At 36.2% G+C, this 18,031-nt stretch overlaps 2 protein-coding genes and 1 long non-coding RNA gene across 4 annotated transcripts in view; 2 read left to right on the top strand and 1 right to left on the bottom strand.

Annotated features, from left to right (window-relative positions):
- Positions 1–219: 219 nt before the first annotated feature.
- Positions 220–2,607, top strand: LOC138019757 (uncharacterized). The gene is made up of 4 exons (XR_011126229.1): positions 220–283; positions 809–880; positions 1,201–1,272; positions 2,561–2,607. It is a non-coding gene; the product is annotated as an uncharacterized lncRNA (long non-coding RNA).
- Positions 2,608–13,173: 10,566 nt separating this feature from the next.
- Positions 13,174–16,613, top strand: LOC138019746 (tachykinin-like peptides receptor 86C). Its single transcript, XM_068866620.1, has 2 exons — positions 13,174–13,201; positions 14,743–16,613. The coding sequence occupies exons 1-2, from the start codon at positions 13,177–13,179 to the stop codon at positions 15,807–15,809; spliced, it is 1,092 nt and encodes a 363-aa protein (XP_068722721.1). The 5' UTR covers positions 13,174–13,176; the 3' UTR covers positions 15,810–16,613.
- Positions 16,614–16,833: 220 nt separating this feature from the next.
- The window catches only part of LOC138019749 (uncharacterized), an 8,422-nt gene continuing 7,224 nt past the window's right edge, over positions 16,834–18,031 (bottom strand). Inside the window, exon 5 of one of the 2 annotated variants that reach the window (XM_068866624.1) lies at positions 16,834–18,031. This exon is cut by the window's right edge and continues 731 nt beyond it. The gene's annotated coding sequence lies outside the window, so the exon portion shown is untranslated. The other variant, XM_068866623.1, reaches the window with a different exon arrangement.

The raw sequence follows: 18,031 nt of genomic DNA, 5'->3' as shown, positions 1-18,031 counted from the left end.
ATCGTACTTTATTTAATTATAAAATAAATAGCATTTAGATAAAAATCAAAGCGTAAAAATATTACCAGTCAAGTGTTGAGCAATCACACTTTGAAAATCTCAAGGAGTATATTTCATGAGTAGTCTCACAAGAAAGGCCAGACTTTGCAAAATGCATGGAATAGTCATTGGTCTTGTGGCATTCTTATGTCCTTAAATATTTTCTTTTCAGATACATGACCAACAACAAGTTCAATTTTAAACACGAAAACCAGTTTACGAATTTGTCAAGACTTACTCACTTGTAAGTATCAGTGAATATTGTAGATTTACAGTACTAGCAAAAGTATGCCGCATAAGGAAATTTGCGAAAGGTTGTTCTGGATTGGGTTGCTCCCTGTGGGAACAGTTCAAGTGCCAACAACCATTAAATGCCATAACTACAAACCATATGCTTTGGGGAAGGATTTGCCTAAAATCGGGAATCCGGAACGCAGTGAAGAGATGAGATGAAGAGATGAGATGAAGATGAAGATGAGATGAGATGAAGAGGACTCTCAGGAAAGCAAAACTAACTTTTTCGCTTGTGACCATACATATTATAGGCATTACAGTGTATATTATTCACCTCAGTGTTAACAAAGGTGTGGATATTTATACCTCCACGTTTGTGATTGTTTAAAAAAAAACCTTCACTGTATGTGCATCTTCTATACTTTACATATTTGTAACAAGAGCTCCATTTCAGTTCCACCATGTCTTAAAAGATATGAATAAGGCCAATCGAAAAAAAATGCTAATGAATTAAAGTTCCTTTTTTATATTCTAGATACTTGTACAATAACCTCATAGATGTTGTGCCAAACACATCATTTCATGGACTATCATCTTTGCAGTACTTGTGAGTGCATTTTATTACCTCACTGCTTGCATACATTTAATGTGGTGCTGTATCAGTGGGGAAATGAAACACAGGAATGGGTTTATCAACTAGATTGAAATGGTCACGGCTGTAACTTTAGAAATTTGAAAGCTAGGGAAGGGCTAATTCTCGAAACATCAGCGGTCAAATTTCTTTATGGTGGTCATGATCAACAAATTAACCATATCAAACCAGTTGATAAACCCATTTCTGTGCCTGCATAATGTGTTATTTTATCTCTACAGTTCACTTTGCTTTCTTGCAGTGGCTATCAACTCACTGTTAGTTTACCTACACAGGTATTTACAAAACAACCAGATATGCAGGATTTTAAAGGTTATGTTTAAAGATTTATCTTCACTGAATGTGTTGTAAGTACAGTTGTTGTTGTCTTTTGGTTTTAGTCAACTTGGTTTCTCCTTGGATCAACGGTCCATAATATCAATAATAATATTATTAATTTGTATGCTTAGGCTACTCTTAATTAAGAATATCATCATTTCTTGGAAACGATTTATCATGCAAATAACAGTGGTAGAAATTAAGGGTCGTCTGGTCATCTTAGATGACCAGAAGACCCTGATTTTACTGGGCGAACAGTTTTTGATAAATTTTAATGCCTGGTTGCCTGCAAAAAAAAAAAACAGTGCACAGTCTGTTATGTATTACATCGATTAGTGAAAATTTGTGGATGTGTCACATGACGAGATATGGGAGACTAAAAGCACAATTGGTCAGACAATTGTAGTCCCATTGTTTTAATCTTGTATCATTAATTTTATTGGCCAGGTTTATGTAGTAAGAACAACTCATTCAAAATAGAAAATGAATTAATCGTAAGCAGGACTTACTTGTCAGTTTTCTATTGTCAGTGTGCAATGGTAGTGTATAGTTAATAATCATTACGTGTAAGTTGCCACAAATTCACAGGTTTCGTTGCCTGGGTTTGGAAACAGGGACAACATGGATTTTTCTTTTTAATTTCATCTAGTGGGATAATGTTTTTCCCTCAGGGGAAGACAATAAAAGTTATGCATACGGTCATTATAAAATCAACACACTAAAACAATCTAAATTATAACGTTTACTAATAAAGTCTACTAATAAAGTTTACTGCTAAACTTTACTCATAACGTTTATCAAATGACACGCTATGGTGATTACAGTTCATGAATGCATCTTCCAAAGTCACTTCCAATAGAATAGAAACCAAATGGAAATAAACATTATTTGAGAAACAATTTTGGTAAAAAAAAATGAAAGTTGGGATTGGTTAAAACTGACTTGAATATGGGAAAAAAAAACCCTTCATTTTGTTTTCATGTTCCATTTGATTGATTATGCAAATATTTAATCATGTAGTTTTTTGCTTGGTAATATATATATTTTAAAAACATATAGATTAATTTTTTTGGTGAATTTTGAATGCAACGCAAAATCCATCGCAAAATCCAACTCAAAATCCCAAGGTCAAATTTCAACGCAAAATTTATGCATATTTAATTAGTTTTAAAGTTGGTTTTTGCACTTTGTTAAAATCGTATGTAAACTTTGTTTTATTCAAATTGTTTAAAATGCCCCAGTACCCCCCAATCACTATACTACTTATAAGAACTCCAACATTGCTGCTGTAAAAAGGTCAATTCCCTTTCCTTCCAGAAATCTGGCTGACAATGATATTGCCTTTATTGAGGATGGAGCTTTTTCTGTTGTGCAGACATTTTCTCGTTGTAAGTTTAAAAGAATTGTTGTGCACTTTATTACAGTGGAACCTCCACTCAAGTGACACTTGTGGCCAGGTCAGGTGTACCCTGAACAGATGTTAGAATGGATACAAAGAATAGTTTGAACATTTTTCTGGGACCAAATTCTGTCCCCTGAATGGAGGTTACCCATGAATAGAGGTGTACGTCCCCAAAGGAGAGGTTCCATTGTCTTACGTGAATATTGCAATTCTCAAGTATCAAACAGTGTAATAGATGGTCAAAGATCGTAATTCATTCTTTGTAAAGACGTAAAACATGTGATTACTCACTTTGCAACCTGGTCTACCTTTTAACCTTTTCTTAATTCTGAATTACCCCTAAAATAAGCTCGTTGTTCTCATGATTATTTTTCTTAATTTCGTAGGTATCTTTCAAATAATCAACTGACAACACTTCCAGTGGATGGAACCTTTCATAATAAGCAAATTTATGCATTGTAAGTTAAACATTAATGTCACAAATATCTATTGTTTGATTACCATTCCTTACCTGCTGGCTTTTTTTAAAAAAAAAAGAAGTGTCCTTTTTAAAGGCCCACATTTTCCAAAATACCTCAGAAATTTTGTGTGCGGAAAACCATGCACTCAAGACATTGATATACGACCAATCATATCATGTGTTAGTTCAGTGTATAGTTTTTACAAACCACTGCAATGACTTGGAGCCTTTACTAAATTATTGTTAAACTTATTATTTTTACTTGCTTACTATTATCTGGGTCTAACATTGAGTACATTATTTTGAATACTTGAGAATTAACAACTGCATTGCTAAGTGGGGTGCCTGAGACATCCTGGAGCTTCCACTATTGGCAGCCAGCTCCAAGATGGAGACTGCACCAATGGCTGGCAAAACCCGTCTAACCAGTCATGAGTCCCCACGCCCTTGAGAAGACAGACACCCCTCACACTGATAAACAGTGGAAAATATAGGGGGGGGGGGGGGGGGGAACCGCTAAACGCTCCACACAAAATGCTCCTTACAAATGAATAAAAAAAAAAAAAAAAATATATATATATATATATATATTACAGTTTTATTAAGTCTGGGCTATCCCAAGTCTTATTTCTACGACAGAATATAAAATATGTTGCTCTAATGGCGAGACTTATTTTTTTTTTTGATTATATAGTGTTGTTGCGTTTTGTCAATGCCAATGCATTCATCATTTCTAAAAACGTAGAGCATTCGTTGGAGAGAACACCAAGGGAGCTCATGGAAAGGTTTACAAATTTGACACATCTGTAGTTACTTCTCATGTCTTTGACCACGTTCATGTATTTTTTTTTTTGCGTACTGCATTTTTTTTAAGGTTAGATTCAAAAACCAACCGTTAGTTCTAGAATATATACTTGCACTTGGACTGTATTAGAAAAGATCTGATCGACGATTTCACCAGTTATAATTGAAGGACTCGGAAAGCCATTGACATCAGCATAGAGTGAAGAGCGATCATTAATTACAGGTTGAAGTGAGTTGGCAATGAAGTTGAGAATTGAGTCGTGTCTCCAGGTGAAGCGATCAAGGTAATGTTGACAACCAGCGACAATATGGAGGAGTGACTCAGGGTTAAGGCAAAAGGAGCAATCAGGACTTTGTGATAATCCCCATCTTGTCATATTCGTACGTGTAGGAAGGGAGTTGTTGATGTAGCGAATGGTAAAATGTTTGAGATGATGTTTGGGTAGATGACTGGGCAGACGACCAAATAGAGTTAACAGATGACAATGAGTGCTTGATAACATTTGTAAAAAAGAAACCTTGATGATTAAGTGGTGTTGCAGTTTGTCTTCTTGATTCGAACGGAAGTCTTTAAGAACTTCCTTGGTGGATTTTTGACACACATCGTATTGAATATTGGTGTGACTGCTTGACGACTTCCAGAGATCTTTTAGGGGAATCATTCCGTGACTCTTTTAAGGAATTGCGGAGAACTGTTTTGCACTGAGTGAATTTAACTGAAGGAGGACAAATATTAAGGCCAAATTTATTGCGTTCTAGAAAAACATTACTCAGTGTACCAGATATCGGGATTTCAAGCCATTTTCGAATATAGCCGTTCACTATAGAATCAAGATTTGCTATTATCCAGGTTTTTGATATGTCAGCTACAGTAAAATGCCAGGACAGTTTAGATAGGACATAGCGGCTGTACAGCAGAAGTTTGTTTTTGGGGATGTGGTGGTTCTCATCAATGTCACACATCAAGTCTTGTACAGAGAGAGGACAATTCTGACATGTGTGTTGGTTGTTAGACATGTTGAAGTCAAAGTAGCGTCCTAAGTAACGAAATGATTCACCCATTTCCACACGGGACAAGAACTCCATTTATCAACAGTTTAGGTAGATATTGGACAGATTTAGTGCACAGTTTCCGTATTCCAAAAGTAAAACATTTGTCAACCCTTATTATCATATTAGACCATTGACACAGATTATAAAGCGGTTGATTAGGTGCTGATTTTCTGATTCCTGACCACTTATAACAGCGGCGTCGTCTGCGAACTGGAACCAGTGGATCGGATTTAAGAACCTTAGGGAAAAGCCAAATTGACGATATTTTTCAGATTTAATGTGCTGGAGAAACGTGTTAAAACACAAGTTAAAAAGAAGAGGGCTGAGGCAATCACCTTGAAGTACGCCACGACCAATAGATATAAACGGAGTACGAAATTCATTGGTAATTATAGAGGTTTTGAAATCAGTGTACAGACTTTTTTTAACCAGAAGTTTGACATGATCAGGGATGTGGTGGTAATCAAGAGCGGTTTGAATCAAATTGTGATGAACTTCACCAAAGGCGTTTTTGAGGTCTAGGAGAGTAATGACAAGAGAACGCTGCTTGGTACGAGCTTTGTTAATGATGTCAGCCATTTGAGCAGTATGCTCAAAAGTTCCTGAGAGACCAGGTGTAAAACCTTTTTGAATTTCATGTTCAATATAATTATTAGCGGCAAGGAAGTTGAAAATGGCATTACGAAGGCACGAGGTAAAAACCTTTAAGGGCACAGATTGCAGAGTAATTGGACGAAAGTTGGCAGGCATTAACGTTTCCTTTCTTGTGGATGAGGATTTGCATGCTTTCTTCCATTCGCTTGGGACGGATCCAGTTGACCAAGCCGTACGGATAATTTCAGATAAACTGCGAAGAAACGGACATCTTTTTAAAACAAATGATTGATAATTGATCTAAGGGACAAGGAGAACCGGAAGCCTTCATTTTTCTAATCACATTTGATATCTGTTGGTATGTAGGAGGTTCAAGGTTAAAAGGAATAACAGGATCAGATAACGTTGGTATCCACTTGAAAGGTGGAAGACTCTGTCGGATTTAGTGCGATAGTTCTTGTAAAGTAATCAAAACACTCGTCCATGGAGAATGAAGGTGCTTTTCGGCTTTTATATTGAAGATCTTTTTGACATCAACCCAGAAATTTTTAGAGATGTAATAATCATGATTCATCGGGTCAGTGTTGACTTGAGAAGTGTTGTTTCGCAGCTTGTCACGCAGTAGGCGAGATACGTATTTTATTTCAGCGATATCTGCGCTAGCGGAGTGTTTTAAGACTTTGAGAGATTTCTTCAGATCATGTTTAGATTTGTCTTCGTACTTTTTTATCAGGCGTTCATCAGTAGCTTGTGCGACTTGACCAAAGTTGGCAGAGAAATAGTCATAAATAGTGTCGTTTAAAAGTTTGATACTTGAGCTGAGATTCTGAGCCGTGATTGGATGATTAAGAAAAAGGACTGATTTGAAATATTCGTTGGCCGTTATCCATTGATCATCAGATTTAGGTAGATTTATTCCTGTTTTAATATCAGGAAAACCATCATCTCCAGGTTCAAGAGAAGAGACACCAGAGGTTATTAAAGGAACGCTTCCATTGCCATATTCTTGATCAGTGAGCGTGCTATCATTGAGGTCAGCGCGAAGTTGATCATTCAAACCCAAAACAACTCTACAGCTCCTTTGATGCATCTTTAATCCTATGTTTCCCTTACAAAGTTTACCACAACAGCAGTTTTGTGAGACACAACACGAGAAACAGTGTCTGCTACAGGATCATGATCATTCGGGAGTTGTTCCTCTCCAACATTGTGACGTTCCGGTCGATGAATTCGTTGTTTGCAGCGCCACGCATGGCGGCCCAGCGAGACAAAATCTTTTTCACAGAAAGAACAGACGACTCCAGCGAGTAAATGAACAGAAAACGTGGATAGGCCATTTAAAAGCAGCAAAACAGAGATTAACTAATTAGATATCAATTCAAGCATAAAATGACGATAAACTGGAGACATGTACAGAGCGTGTTTGCTCTGCTCGATGTCCAATCATAATAAATAATAATAATAATAATAATAATAATAATAGATGCTTTGGGTTTTTAACCATTGGTCATGGTTAGTTAAGACCAGCGATCCTCTGAACTTTGGAATGCCTCGATAATAATGACAGGTCTGCCTTAATAATAATAATATTAATATTAATATCAATTTAAATTTAAATATAATAATAATATAATATAATAATAATAATAATAATAATAATAGTAATAATATTAATAGAAAGAATAACAATCACTTCACTTCAAGTCTTTCGTTTCATGAGAGGTGACCAGAGTACCCGGAGCAAAAGCTCTCGGAGGAGCGTGCACAACCCACATGTTCAACCCCGACCCTTATCAGGCCGATTCAAGGTCGAACCCGGGAAGCATTTCTGGGAAGCGAGTGCTATCACCACTGCGCCAGCCCTGTTCCTTGGCAGCTACCGTCCTTTTTTTTTTTCCGTATGCTTTCTTTTCAAAGCTTTTAAAAAATTCTTTTAATTAAGAACAGAGCTTATTATTGTCATTGCGCATACGGTCTGCGCATCTCGAGGTCTCGGGTTTCCCATCGGTGTTGCTTACTAACAAGACTGCACTGTTTAAAACTATGCAGATAATTCAGAACTCAGCAAGTGCTCTTGGTAGTCAATTTGGAAAAGAACGCCATACATTGCTTTGTATTTTACAGCCTTTTTACAATTATCTTTGGAAAATGCGTGGTTACCCCCAATTTTCTTTTTGGATTTCAATAACACTTGTTAAGATCTGCTTTTTGAGCATATTCATATACCGGGTAAAACTACCTTTGAACTGTTAGGCACTACAAATTTACCGTACCGTGATCAAACCAAGTGCCGATAGTACTGTTACTAACCACTAGTGAGAAACCCACAGTCATTACTGTATGCAGCTTTCGTTTCGCGGATAGGATATCAACCGCAGCGTAACACGATCGTTTGTATGTGGTTTGATCACATACGGTGATTCACATCAACAAGATCAATTCGTACGATGAATTTAACCGTGAAAAACGGTCAAATAAGACTCCTCTACTCCCTGTGGTTTCACAAGAAACGCGTGCGTCAGGGCACCCAACGAGAATATAGTTCAAAACCAGTTGTTAAACGTATTTTGGTATTTAAACGGTAGATATAGGCAGATTTTTATCCCCTAAAAAATTTTCATCTGTTCGGATCCTAGCTGAAAGTCTAGTGATCCGAAAATTATGGGGATCAAACTAACCTTTTCGAAAATTTCAGGCAGAAGAAAACCTCTCGAAACTTCTAGGTGACCCTTTAAGGGTAAAATCCGTGAAAAATGAGCAATTATACCTTTTTTTTTTGTTATGCTCAAAAGTCCTAGAGCAGGCAGGCAAGCAAGAATTTTTACTGCAATGTTCCGAAAATTCTAGATCTCAAATCGTCTTCCGAACAGCCGATTTTCCGAAAATTGACGTTGGGTGCCCCTGGTGCGTTGGAAACGTCATTAGAGTAAAGGCTTTTTTCGGCGCATTTACAGTAATTTGCTTTCAATAACCGTGCTTCTGGTAGGAAGACAGGAAGATATTTTCTTTACTTTCTGAATAATGCAATCTTTAACTTCCCCAGGAAATCTCCATCATTTATGAATTCGAACGCGATTGTCACATCGGGAAGACTGTCATACTGAACATATTCAGTTCAGGTAATTTCTTTTCTAAATAGCCCTGCCTAAATAGAATAAATATATTCCTTGCTAGATTTATTAATTATAAGATTCATTCATAGAAAGGAAATGCACAGGGATAAAAAATAAGAATATCTGTGTTGCATCGAGCAATTACTGTCCTATTGAGCGACAGGAAAGACGCTTGTCTTCAATGATTGTTTTTTTTTTTTTTTTTTTTGGATCCTCGAAAAACCTCTCAAATATTGTTTTGCCTCACTTGGAGTGATCAGTGATCCGATATGCAAAGACCATTTCATAAAGATTTTTTCCATCCCTCATTATAAACCTTTACAATCTCTGAAATGATTAATTGCTTGGTCTCACTTGATGTGATACGAACATCCTGTCATTTGATAAGAGTAAGAAGTCTTACAGACGCCAACAGCTAACGACGATGTTTTATTGCTTCAAATTGTTTTAAAAGAAGTTCCTTTTATATCCCACGGCTTTTCAATTCACCGAGTTTGGCGATTTCTTAAAGGAATTTGCAATGGGTAGAAAAGCTTTTTGAAAACATTGATGTTGTGGAAAGGGTGCGGTAGAAAAGTGGCAATTTTTTTGGTTACTTGAATTTATTAATTACGCATACCTGTTGAATCTTGTTTCAAATGAGCTAATATTTTGCATGAATATAAGACTTCAACTGGCCGACATCGCTGTAGGTGCATAACTTTGTGAGCTTATATGAGTGAAGAGGAGTTTACTCTAAAACGCTATCAGTGAGTAATGACAAAAAAAAAGTCGACCCATCCCAGTTCAACTTTAACATTAATATTCGACATTACATTTTAAATCCTTTATTTATTATATTCCATCTCTTTAGATCCGCCGTTAACGTACACGCTATGAATTTGTCATACTCTGATCAAGGTTTGTAGTTTTGAAATCACAGTTTAAAAAATTAACTTTAAAAAAGCATCGCATAGTTGTTAAGTATAGTGTAGCTATATCATTTTATAACTGTAGTGACTTTATCGCTTTTAAACTAAGATAACTCGAGCTCTATGTATTCCACTTTAATTATAGTAGCGTGAACATGACCAACAATCTGATAATTAACACAATAGTCAAGTTTTCCGCACGGGCTTACAGTGCAAAAGATTGGACTTGAGAATTCAAAAGCATCATCTGAAAATTGCAGAAGGTCCAAAAGCCAACATAAATACACTTCGCATCACACTATACAAGATCCATAAACAAGACTTTTATGGCTGTTGCACACTGATCAATTCGATTTTCAGGTAGAATTTGGTTTTTGTTGTTGTTGTTGTTGTTGTTTAAAGAGATGGAAGTTAGCATCACTTGTACAGAAACCTGACCACCAACGAAAAGGTTGCCTATTTACCGTGTTACGATTCCGAGTTGGATTTTCGAGTTGGATTTTGCGAGTAAGGATTTTTTTGGCGAGGTTTCCAATTAATTTTTAGTGGTTTTACACAATGTACTTTCTCAGCGGCTTTGCTCATCGTCTTGAGGTCTTTTTAAGCTGATGGAGGAGAACGAGGATGCAGATCGGTAACGGCAATCTTGTTTAATGCATCGGTACACACATGCGTAAGAGGTTCCAGGACACCCTTCCACAAAATCCCACAAGGGGATTTCATTGATGACTGCCGCTTAAACGCTATTAGTGTTTTAGGATCTTTTTAATATTCTTGGTTTCACTTTTAATAGAAATGAATTGCATTTTATTTTATTTTATTTTATTTTTTTTGTTAAAGATGTTGTCGTTAGATACTAGGGTGTTTGAATATCTATATTTTCCCTACAAAATGTATATATTGTATATATATATATTTTTAATAGCTTTCTTAATGTAGATAGATTAGGCTATCAGTTTTTTTACCTAAGTGCCAGACCGTCTTATTATTATTATTATTATTATTATTAAAATATACGACTCATAATAATAATAATAAATATATTAATAATAATAATAATAATAATAATAATAATAATAATAATAATGTCCATAATGTTCGCTTAGTAAAATATATTCTATATACAAGGCTAAAAATTAAACAATTAAAATATTCAAACCTAACGTTTTCGGCTGTTTGCCATCATCATTTTATCGTTGGTTTTTACAGTTTTATGTTTTAATAATAATAATAATAATAATAATAATAATAATAATAGATGCTTTGGGTTTTTAACCATTGGTCATGGTTAGTTAAGACTAGCGATACTCTGAACTTTGGAATGCCTCGATAATAATAATAGGTCTGTGTGCAAAACCCACATCTTCAACTCCGACACTTATTAGGCCGATTCAAGGAGTCGAACCCGGGAAGCATTTCTGGGAGGCGAGTGCTATCACCACTGCGCCAGCCCTGTTCCTTGGCAGCTACCGTCCTTTTTTTTCCCGTATGCTTTCTTTTCAAAGCTTTTTAAACTTTCTTTTAATTAAGAACAGTGCTTATTATTGTCATTGCGCATACGGTCTGTGCATCTCGAGGTCTCGGGTTTCCCATGGGTGTTGCTTACTAACAAGACAGCACTGTTTAAAACTATGCCGATAATTCAGAACTCAGCAAGTGCCCTTGGTAGTCAATTTGGAAAAGAACGCCATACATTGCTTTGTATTTTACATCCTTTTTACAATTATCTTTGGAAAATCCGTGGTTACCCCCAATTTTCTTTTTTGGATTTCAATAACAGCCGTTAAGATCTCCTTTTTAAGCATATTCATAAACCGGGAAAAACTACCTTTGAACTGTTAGGCACTGCAAATTCACCGTACCGTGATCAAACCAGTTGCCGAGAGTACTGTTAGTGACCACTAGTGACAAGCCCACAGTCATTACTGTATGCAGCTTTCGTTTCGCGGATAGGATATCAACGGCAGCGTAACACGATCGTTTGTATGTGGTTTGATCACATACGGTGATTCACAGCAACAAGATCAATTCGTACGGTGAATTTAACTGGAAAAACTGTCAAATAAGACTCCTCTACTCCCTGTGGTTTCACAAGAAACGCGTGCGTCAGGGCACCCAACGAGAATATAGTTCAAAACCACTTAAACAAAGAGTTGTTAAACATATTTTGGTATTTACACGGTAGATATAGGCAGATTTTTATCCCCTAAAAATTTTCATCTGTTCGGATCCTAGCTGAAAGTCTAGTGATCCGAAAATTATGAGGATCAATACTAACCTTTTCGAAAATTTCAGGCTGAAGGAAAGCTCTCGAAACTTCTAGGTGACCTTTTAAGGGTAAAAATCCGTGAAAAATGAGCAATTATACCATTTTTTATATGTTCGAAAATCCTTGGGCAGGCAGGCAAGCAAGCAAATTATACAACAAATGTTCCGAAAATTCTAGATCTCAAATCGTCTTCCGAACAGATACTTTCCGAAAATTGACGTTGGGTGCCCCTGGTGCGTTGGTAACGTCATTAGAGTAAAGGCTTTTTTCGGCGCATTTACAGTAACTTGCTTTCAATAACCGTGTTTCTGGTAGGAAGACAGGAAGATATTTTCTTTACTTCTGAAACATGCAATCTTTAACTTTCCCAGGAAATCTCCATCATTTATGAATTCGAACGCGATTGTCACATCGGGAAGGCTGTCATACTGAACATATTCAGTTCAGGTAATTTCTTTCCTAAATAGCCCTGCCTAAAAAGAATAATTATATTCCTTGCTAGATTTATTAATTATAAGATTCATTCATAGAAAGGAAATGCGCAGGGATAAAAAATAAGAAGATCTGTGATGCATCGAGCAATTACTGTCCTATTGAGCGACAGGAAAGACGCTTGTCTTCAATGATTGTTTTTTTTTTTTTTTTTTGGATCCTCGAAAAACCTCTCAAATATTGTTTTGCCTCACTTGGAGTGATCAGTGATCCGATATGCAAAGACCATTTCATAAAGATTTTTTCCATCCCTCATTATAAACCTTTACAATCTCTGAAATGATTAATTGCTTGGTCTCACTTGATGTGATACGAACATCCTGTCATTTGATAAGAGCTAGAAGTCTTACAGACGCCAACAGCTAAATGATCCCCATCAACGCGATGTTTTATTGCTTCAAATTGTTTTAAAAGAAGTTCCTTTTATATCCCACGGCTTTTCAATTTATCGAGTTTGGTGATTTCTTAAAGGAATTTGCAATGGGTAGAAAAGATTTTTGAAAAAGTTGATGTTGTGGAAAGGGCGCGGTAGAAAAGTGGCAATTTTTTTGGTCACTTGAATTTATTAATTAAGCATACCTGTTGAATCTTGTTTCAAATGAGCTAATATTTTGCATGAATATAAGACTTCAACTGGCCGACATCGCTGTAGGTGCATAACTTTGTGAGCTTATATGAGTGAAGAGGAGTTTACTCTAAAACGCTATCGGTGAGTAATGACAAAAAAAAAGTCGACCCATCCCAGTTCAATTTAATATTAATATTCGACATTACATTTTAATTCCTTTTATCTATTATATTCCATCTCTTTAGATCCGCCGTTAACGTACACGCTATGAATTTGTCATACTCTGATCAAGGTTTGTAGTTTTGAAATCACAATTTAAAAAATTAACTTTAAAAAAGCATCGCATAGTTGTTAAGTATAGTGTAGCTATATCATTTTATAACTGTAGTGAGATTATCCCGTTTAAACTAAGATAACTCGAGCTCTATGTATTCCACTTTAATTATAGTACCGTGAACATGACCAACAATCTGATAATTAACACAATAGTCAAGTTTTCCGCACGGGCTTACAGTGCAAAAGATTGGACTTGAGAATTCAAAAGCATCATCTGAAAATTGCAGAAGGTCCAAAAGCCAACATAAATACACTTCGCATCACACTATACAAGATCCATAAACAAGACTTATGGCTGTTGCACACTGATCAATTCGATTTTCAGGTAGAATTTGGTTTTTGTTGTTGTTGTTGTTGTTGTTGTTTAAAGAGATGGAAGTTAGCATCACTTGTACAGAAACCTGACCACCAACGAAAAGGTTGCCTATTTACCGTGTTAGGATTTCAAGTTGGATTTTCGAGTTGGATTTTTCGAGTAAGGATTTTTTTGGCGAGGTTTCCAATTAATTTTCAGTGGTTTTACACAATGTACTTTCTCAGCGGCGTTGCTCATCGTCTTGAGGTCTTTCCAAGCTGATGGAGGAGAACGAGGATGCAGATCGGTAACGGCAATCTTGTTTAATCTATCCTAGTATTGCATTCGTAATTGTATTTTTGACTGGAAACAATAGCTGACACTTAATTTTGGAAACGTGAGCATGAGGGGTTGGGCAGGCCTTGAGTCTCCATGGCACGGAGGCTTATAAATACCTTATTTACTTGAATGACGTGTTCAAGCGTGCAATAATTGACAGCCAGGGACAATAAGAAAGTTCGTGCGATGTGGAAAATTCTTTGAATGCTTCGCTGTGGAACGGACGTGGTTTGAACATGTACTTTCAGTGCACAGTATGATATCCAACCGCTTAAAATGCTGAAAACAGAACAGTCATGCGGAGGACTAACTAGGAAAGCACTGTTAAGCAGCATTGGAGCCATTTGTTGGTATTCAAAACATGGGGAATCATAGGATTTATATATTTGCCTTTTCTTGCGTCTAATTCTTAACTCAGATTTATAAATTTGCACCACCGGAATAGATATGACAAGAAAAATCAAATTCTAGATCTTACGCCTGGTTATCGTATTCCCAATCTTGCTATTTTGAAATGAGGAGCATGTAATGACTTCATGTAAGACTCACTGTCTTGCCTCTTACTTCATGTATGCTTTACATAGTGATGTCGCAGAATAAAAAGGCAAAGCACTAACCCCACCCCTACAGGAATTATTTTGTTGACTGCATTGCACTGGAAATCTAAGAGAGGGTTTACCGGTAAACTAGCCGAGCCGCTACAGCTGGATTACTAGTAACCACCTCGAAAAAAACAACTCTACATCCTTACTCGAAATCCAACTCGAAATTCTCACTCGAAAATCCAACTCGAAATCCTGACTCGGAAGTAAGTTTGTCACCGCCCACCATTTTTAACAAATAGCGTTTCTTTGCCTCCATAGGGAGTTCCTTTACAGTAAAATTTAGCACAACCAGTAAAGTCACCATTACAGTCCTTTATGCTGTGACGATCATGTTTGGAATAGCGGGAAACAGCATCGCCATATACTTTGCAATCATGAAAAAGGCAGGGAATCGAGTCACAAATATGCTGATACTTAACATGGCCATTGCCGACATGCTCATCACAATATTTGCGATGCCGTACAGCATTATTTTTCTTCAGGTGGGATTGAAGTGGATTGGAGGAATTTTCGGGCAGATAACTTGTAAAATCGTTCACTTTTCCTACCAGGTGTCCATACCCGCCTCAATTTTTACGGTCATGGCAGTCTCACTGGATCGCTTTTTCGCTGTCTTATACCCAGCCAAAGTAAGAGCCTTAAGAAAAGTCAAAATGACAACTTTGGCCATATGGGTTAGCTCGGCGGTATACGCCGTTCCATTCATTTTTGCCTATGACATCCAACAACAAAATGGTATATATTACTGCATTCGCTATTTTCCACGCTTTGACAATGAAATCTCTTCTCAGATTTACTACTTAATAACTTTCATTTGTCTCTATTGTATCCCTCTGTTAATTCTAATCGTACTCTATACCCTCATTTCGAGGAGGCTATGGCAAAGAAAGATACCGGGCAACGTAAGCCAGGAAAGATATAAGTCATCACAACAGGAGAAGCGCAGAGTAATACTAGCCTTAATAGCCATTATAGTTCTTTTCGCAGTTTGCTGGTTTCCAGCACATGTGATACACTATATATTTTATTTTCGTAAGGATGTATATCGTAAAATTTCACCGGAGGTTGAAGTATTGTTCTTCTGGCTTTGTCACGCCAACAGCTTTATAAATCCTTGTTTGTACGTTTTCCTCAGCCAGGGTTATCGCCAACATATGCGGACAATCCTCCAACGCTTTACGTTTTGCTGTACTTTTTATTTTCGTCGAAAAAAGATTTACTCATTTAGGTCTGGAAAGGGACCGGGTACATTAACCTTGGAGGCTTCATTGCGAAACCCTATGTCCATTGTTGGAGTCACATTCCATAGAGAAATGGTTTCTTAAGGTTATAATAAGTAGATGATCAGTTTAGAGTCAAACGAAAGGGATTTCAAAGCAATGCACAACTTAGCGTTCAGTGTAAATTTGGGGAACACAATATCACTGAATTCTCGGCAGTTTTTCATTTTGTAAGGCTCAGTTGTATATTGCATTGATTATGTTACAGGTAAATTTGAAATTCGGATTAAAATGATTTCAACCTAGGTTGAAATTGAAAGTAGGAAACATCAACAAAAAGTCCATCAATTGTTACTGAGTAACTACGTGTATATTGGTAAGTAAATCAGTAAGGAGATGTAGTTAGCGTACGTTTTCCATGAGTTAGTCTGTAAAAACGCCTTTGGTTGTTATTAGTTCTAAGCACTGATTTTAAATTGTTAGCATTAAGGTTGGGGTTAGGCATACTGTGCATGATAACTAATTCTGCTTTTCTTTATCTTAGAGCAGCAGAAAAACAAAACCTTGTTTAATAAGAATTACCTTCGTGTGACTTTGTTTTATTTTTATTTTTCTGGTTTTTGGAAGGAAAAAGACAATTGACTTTTTAGAAGGTAGATTGTTGAATGTACAGTTATTTGTACAAATGTAATTCAGTAGAAAACCCCTTTATGGTTATAAGTACTTGAACAAGATCATATTCAAAGTTTTTTTTTTTTTTTTCTGGTAGTCCACAACGTTTGTAACCTTTATTAAACAGTCATCACTTGCATGTAGTTGAACAATGCGAAGTCATTTCCTTGTTTTTGCACCTCTTGTACATGTGGCACTGGCCAAGTGCCTTTTTGCATGCGGCAGTGAAACTTATTGTTTTAGTTGTGTTTTATCGCATTCATGTCTTCAGTAATTTGTAGTCTGTTTGGTGCTCATGCAATGCAAGTGTTAATAATTCCAAATTTGGTTACAACTTTCGTAAATCCATGTTCTTTTTGAAGAAGTGTGTTTGGTTGTTATGGACGTTTGTTCACTTAATTTTTATTTTGACAAAGTTGTTGACTTGGAATGAAATAGTGCTGGGTTTGCTTGTTGTCATTTTGTTGTTGTATTTTCTTTGTGTGTTTCTTGCTTTTTCCTGATGAGGTGTCCTTATCTTCGTTGTTGACTGAATATTTTGTGAAATGATCAATCATGTGGAGAATCCAATTGTGTTTGCGATGACATGAACATGTACATGGTAAGTTTCTAAGGTCCATTAATTTTTTCTTTTATCTTATATAAGTAAAATTACAATTTTCATTAAACGACAATCGTTAACCTTTTCGCATCTTTTCTCATCAATAATGAGAAGTGTTTAATTGTCTACAATTTAAAAAAAAAGATTAATGTCGTCACGGATTCTTGTAAGATTTATATCTCTTATCCTCCACTCATTTTTTTTAAATTAGTAATCAGACTGTCGAATCGTATAAAACGACAATCAAATAAAATTCATTCCGTGTATATCATGCGCGCGATACGTAACGGCCGGTGGCCTTGTTGTCTTTGTAAGCTAGACAACTCAAAATCTAATTTTTGATGTTAGAAGCAATATACAAATGCTGCTCGAATACTCTCTATTCAATTCCTTTCGTTCCATGTTTCATCCAAACAATTTATGTTTAATTCAATTGTAATATTAATAATCAATTTTACTGGAAGGCTCCAGTTCCGACCAATGTTCTCTTAATAATTATTTAAAGTGGTACTATGACGAAAATCGCATCTTTCCTATCCAAGCCATTTTGAAACATAAACAAGTAGTCTGCGTGAGAAGAAAAATGCTGTTTACTTTTTTCAAATATCTCTTTTCGTTCCAGAGATATTCGAGTTTTTAAAATATGCAAATTAGCCAAGTGATGACGTCATACACTCAACCAAATTTTCTTCAAATATGATGCAAAGAGATATCTCAGCCAATTTGTATCAGAAATTTTTGATTTGTTGCAGTAAGATTCTACTAAATGTTCTTCACAATATGAGCTTAACAGTTCTGTTACCATGGCATCATACTGGGTTCCAGACCTCCTCCATATTATGAGCTTTTCTGGCCACCTTTGGCGTTCCATTTTGATATTTGCTAACAGCACTTCATATGCATGATCCAGCAAGCACATAAATATGTCAGCACGACTTTGTGGCCTTGTTTAACATTTTTTAAGCTGAAAATCACTAACATATTGAAATCAAGTGGGTGGGGACTGGAAAAGAGTGAGTTGCCATGGGAACAATTTTTTTTATAGTCATAGGTG

The sequence above is a fragment of the Montipora capricornis genome, chromosome 10, assembly GCF_036669925.1.
Source record: "Montipora capricornis isolate CH-2021 chromosome 10, ASM3666992v2, whole genome shotgun sequence".
NCBI classification, from domain to species: domain Eukaryota; kingdom Metazoa; phylum Cnidaria; class Anthozoa; order Scleractinia; family Acroporidae; genus Montipora; species Montipora capricornis.
Note: the sequence above shows the minus strand (reverse complement) of the source record. Positions and strands in the feature narration are given on the sequence as shown.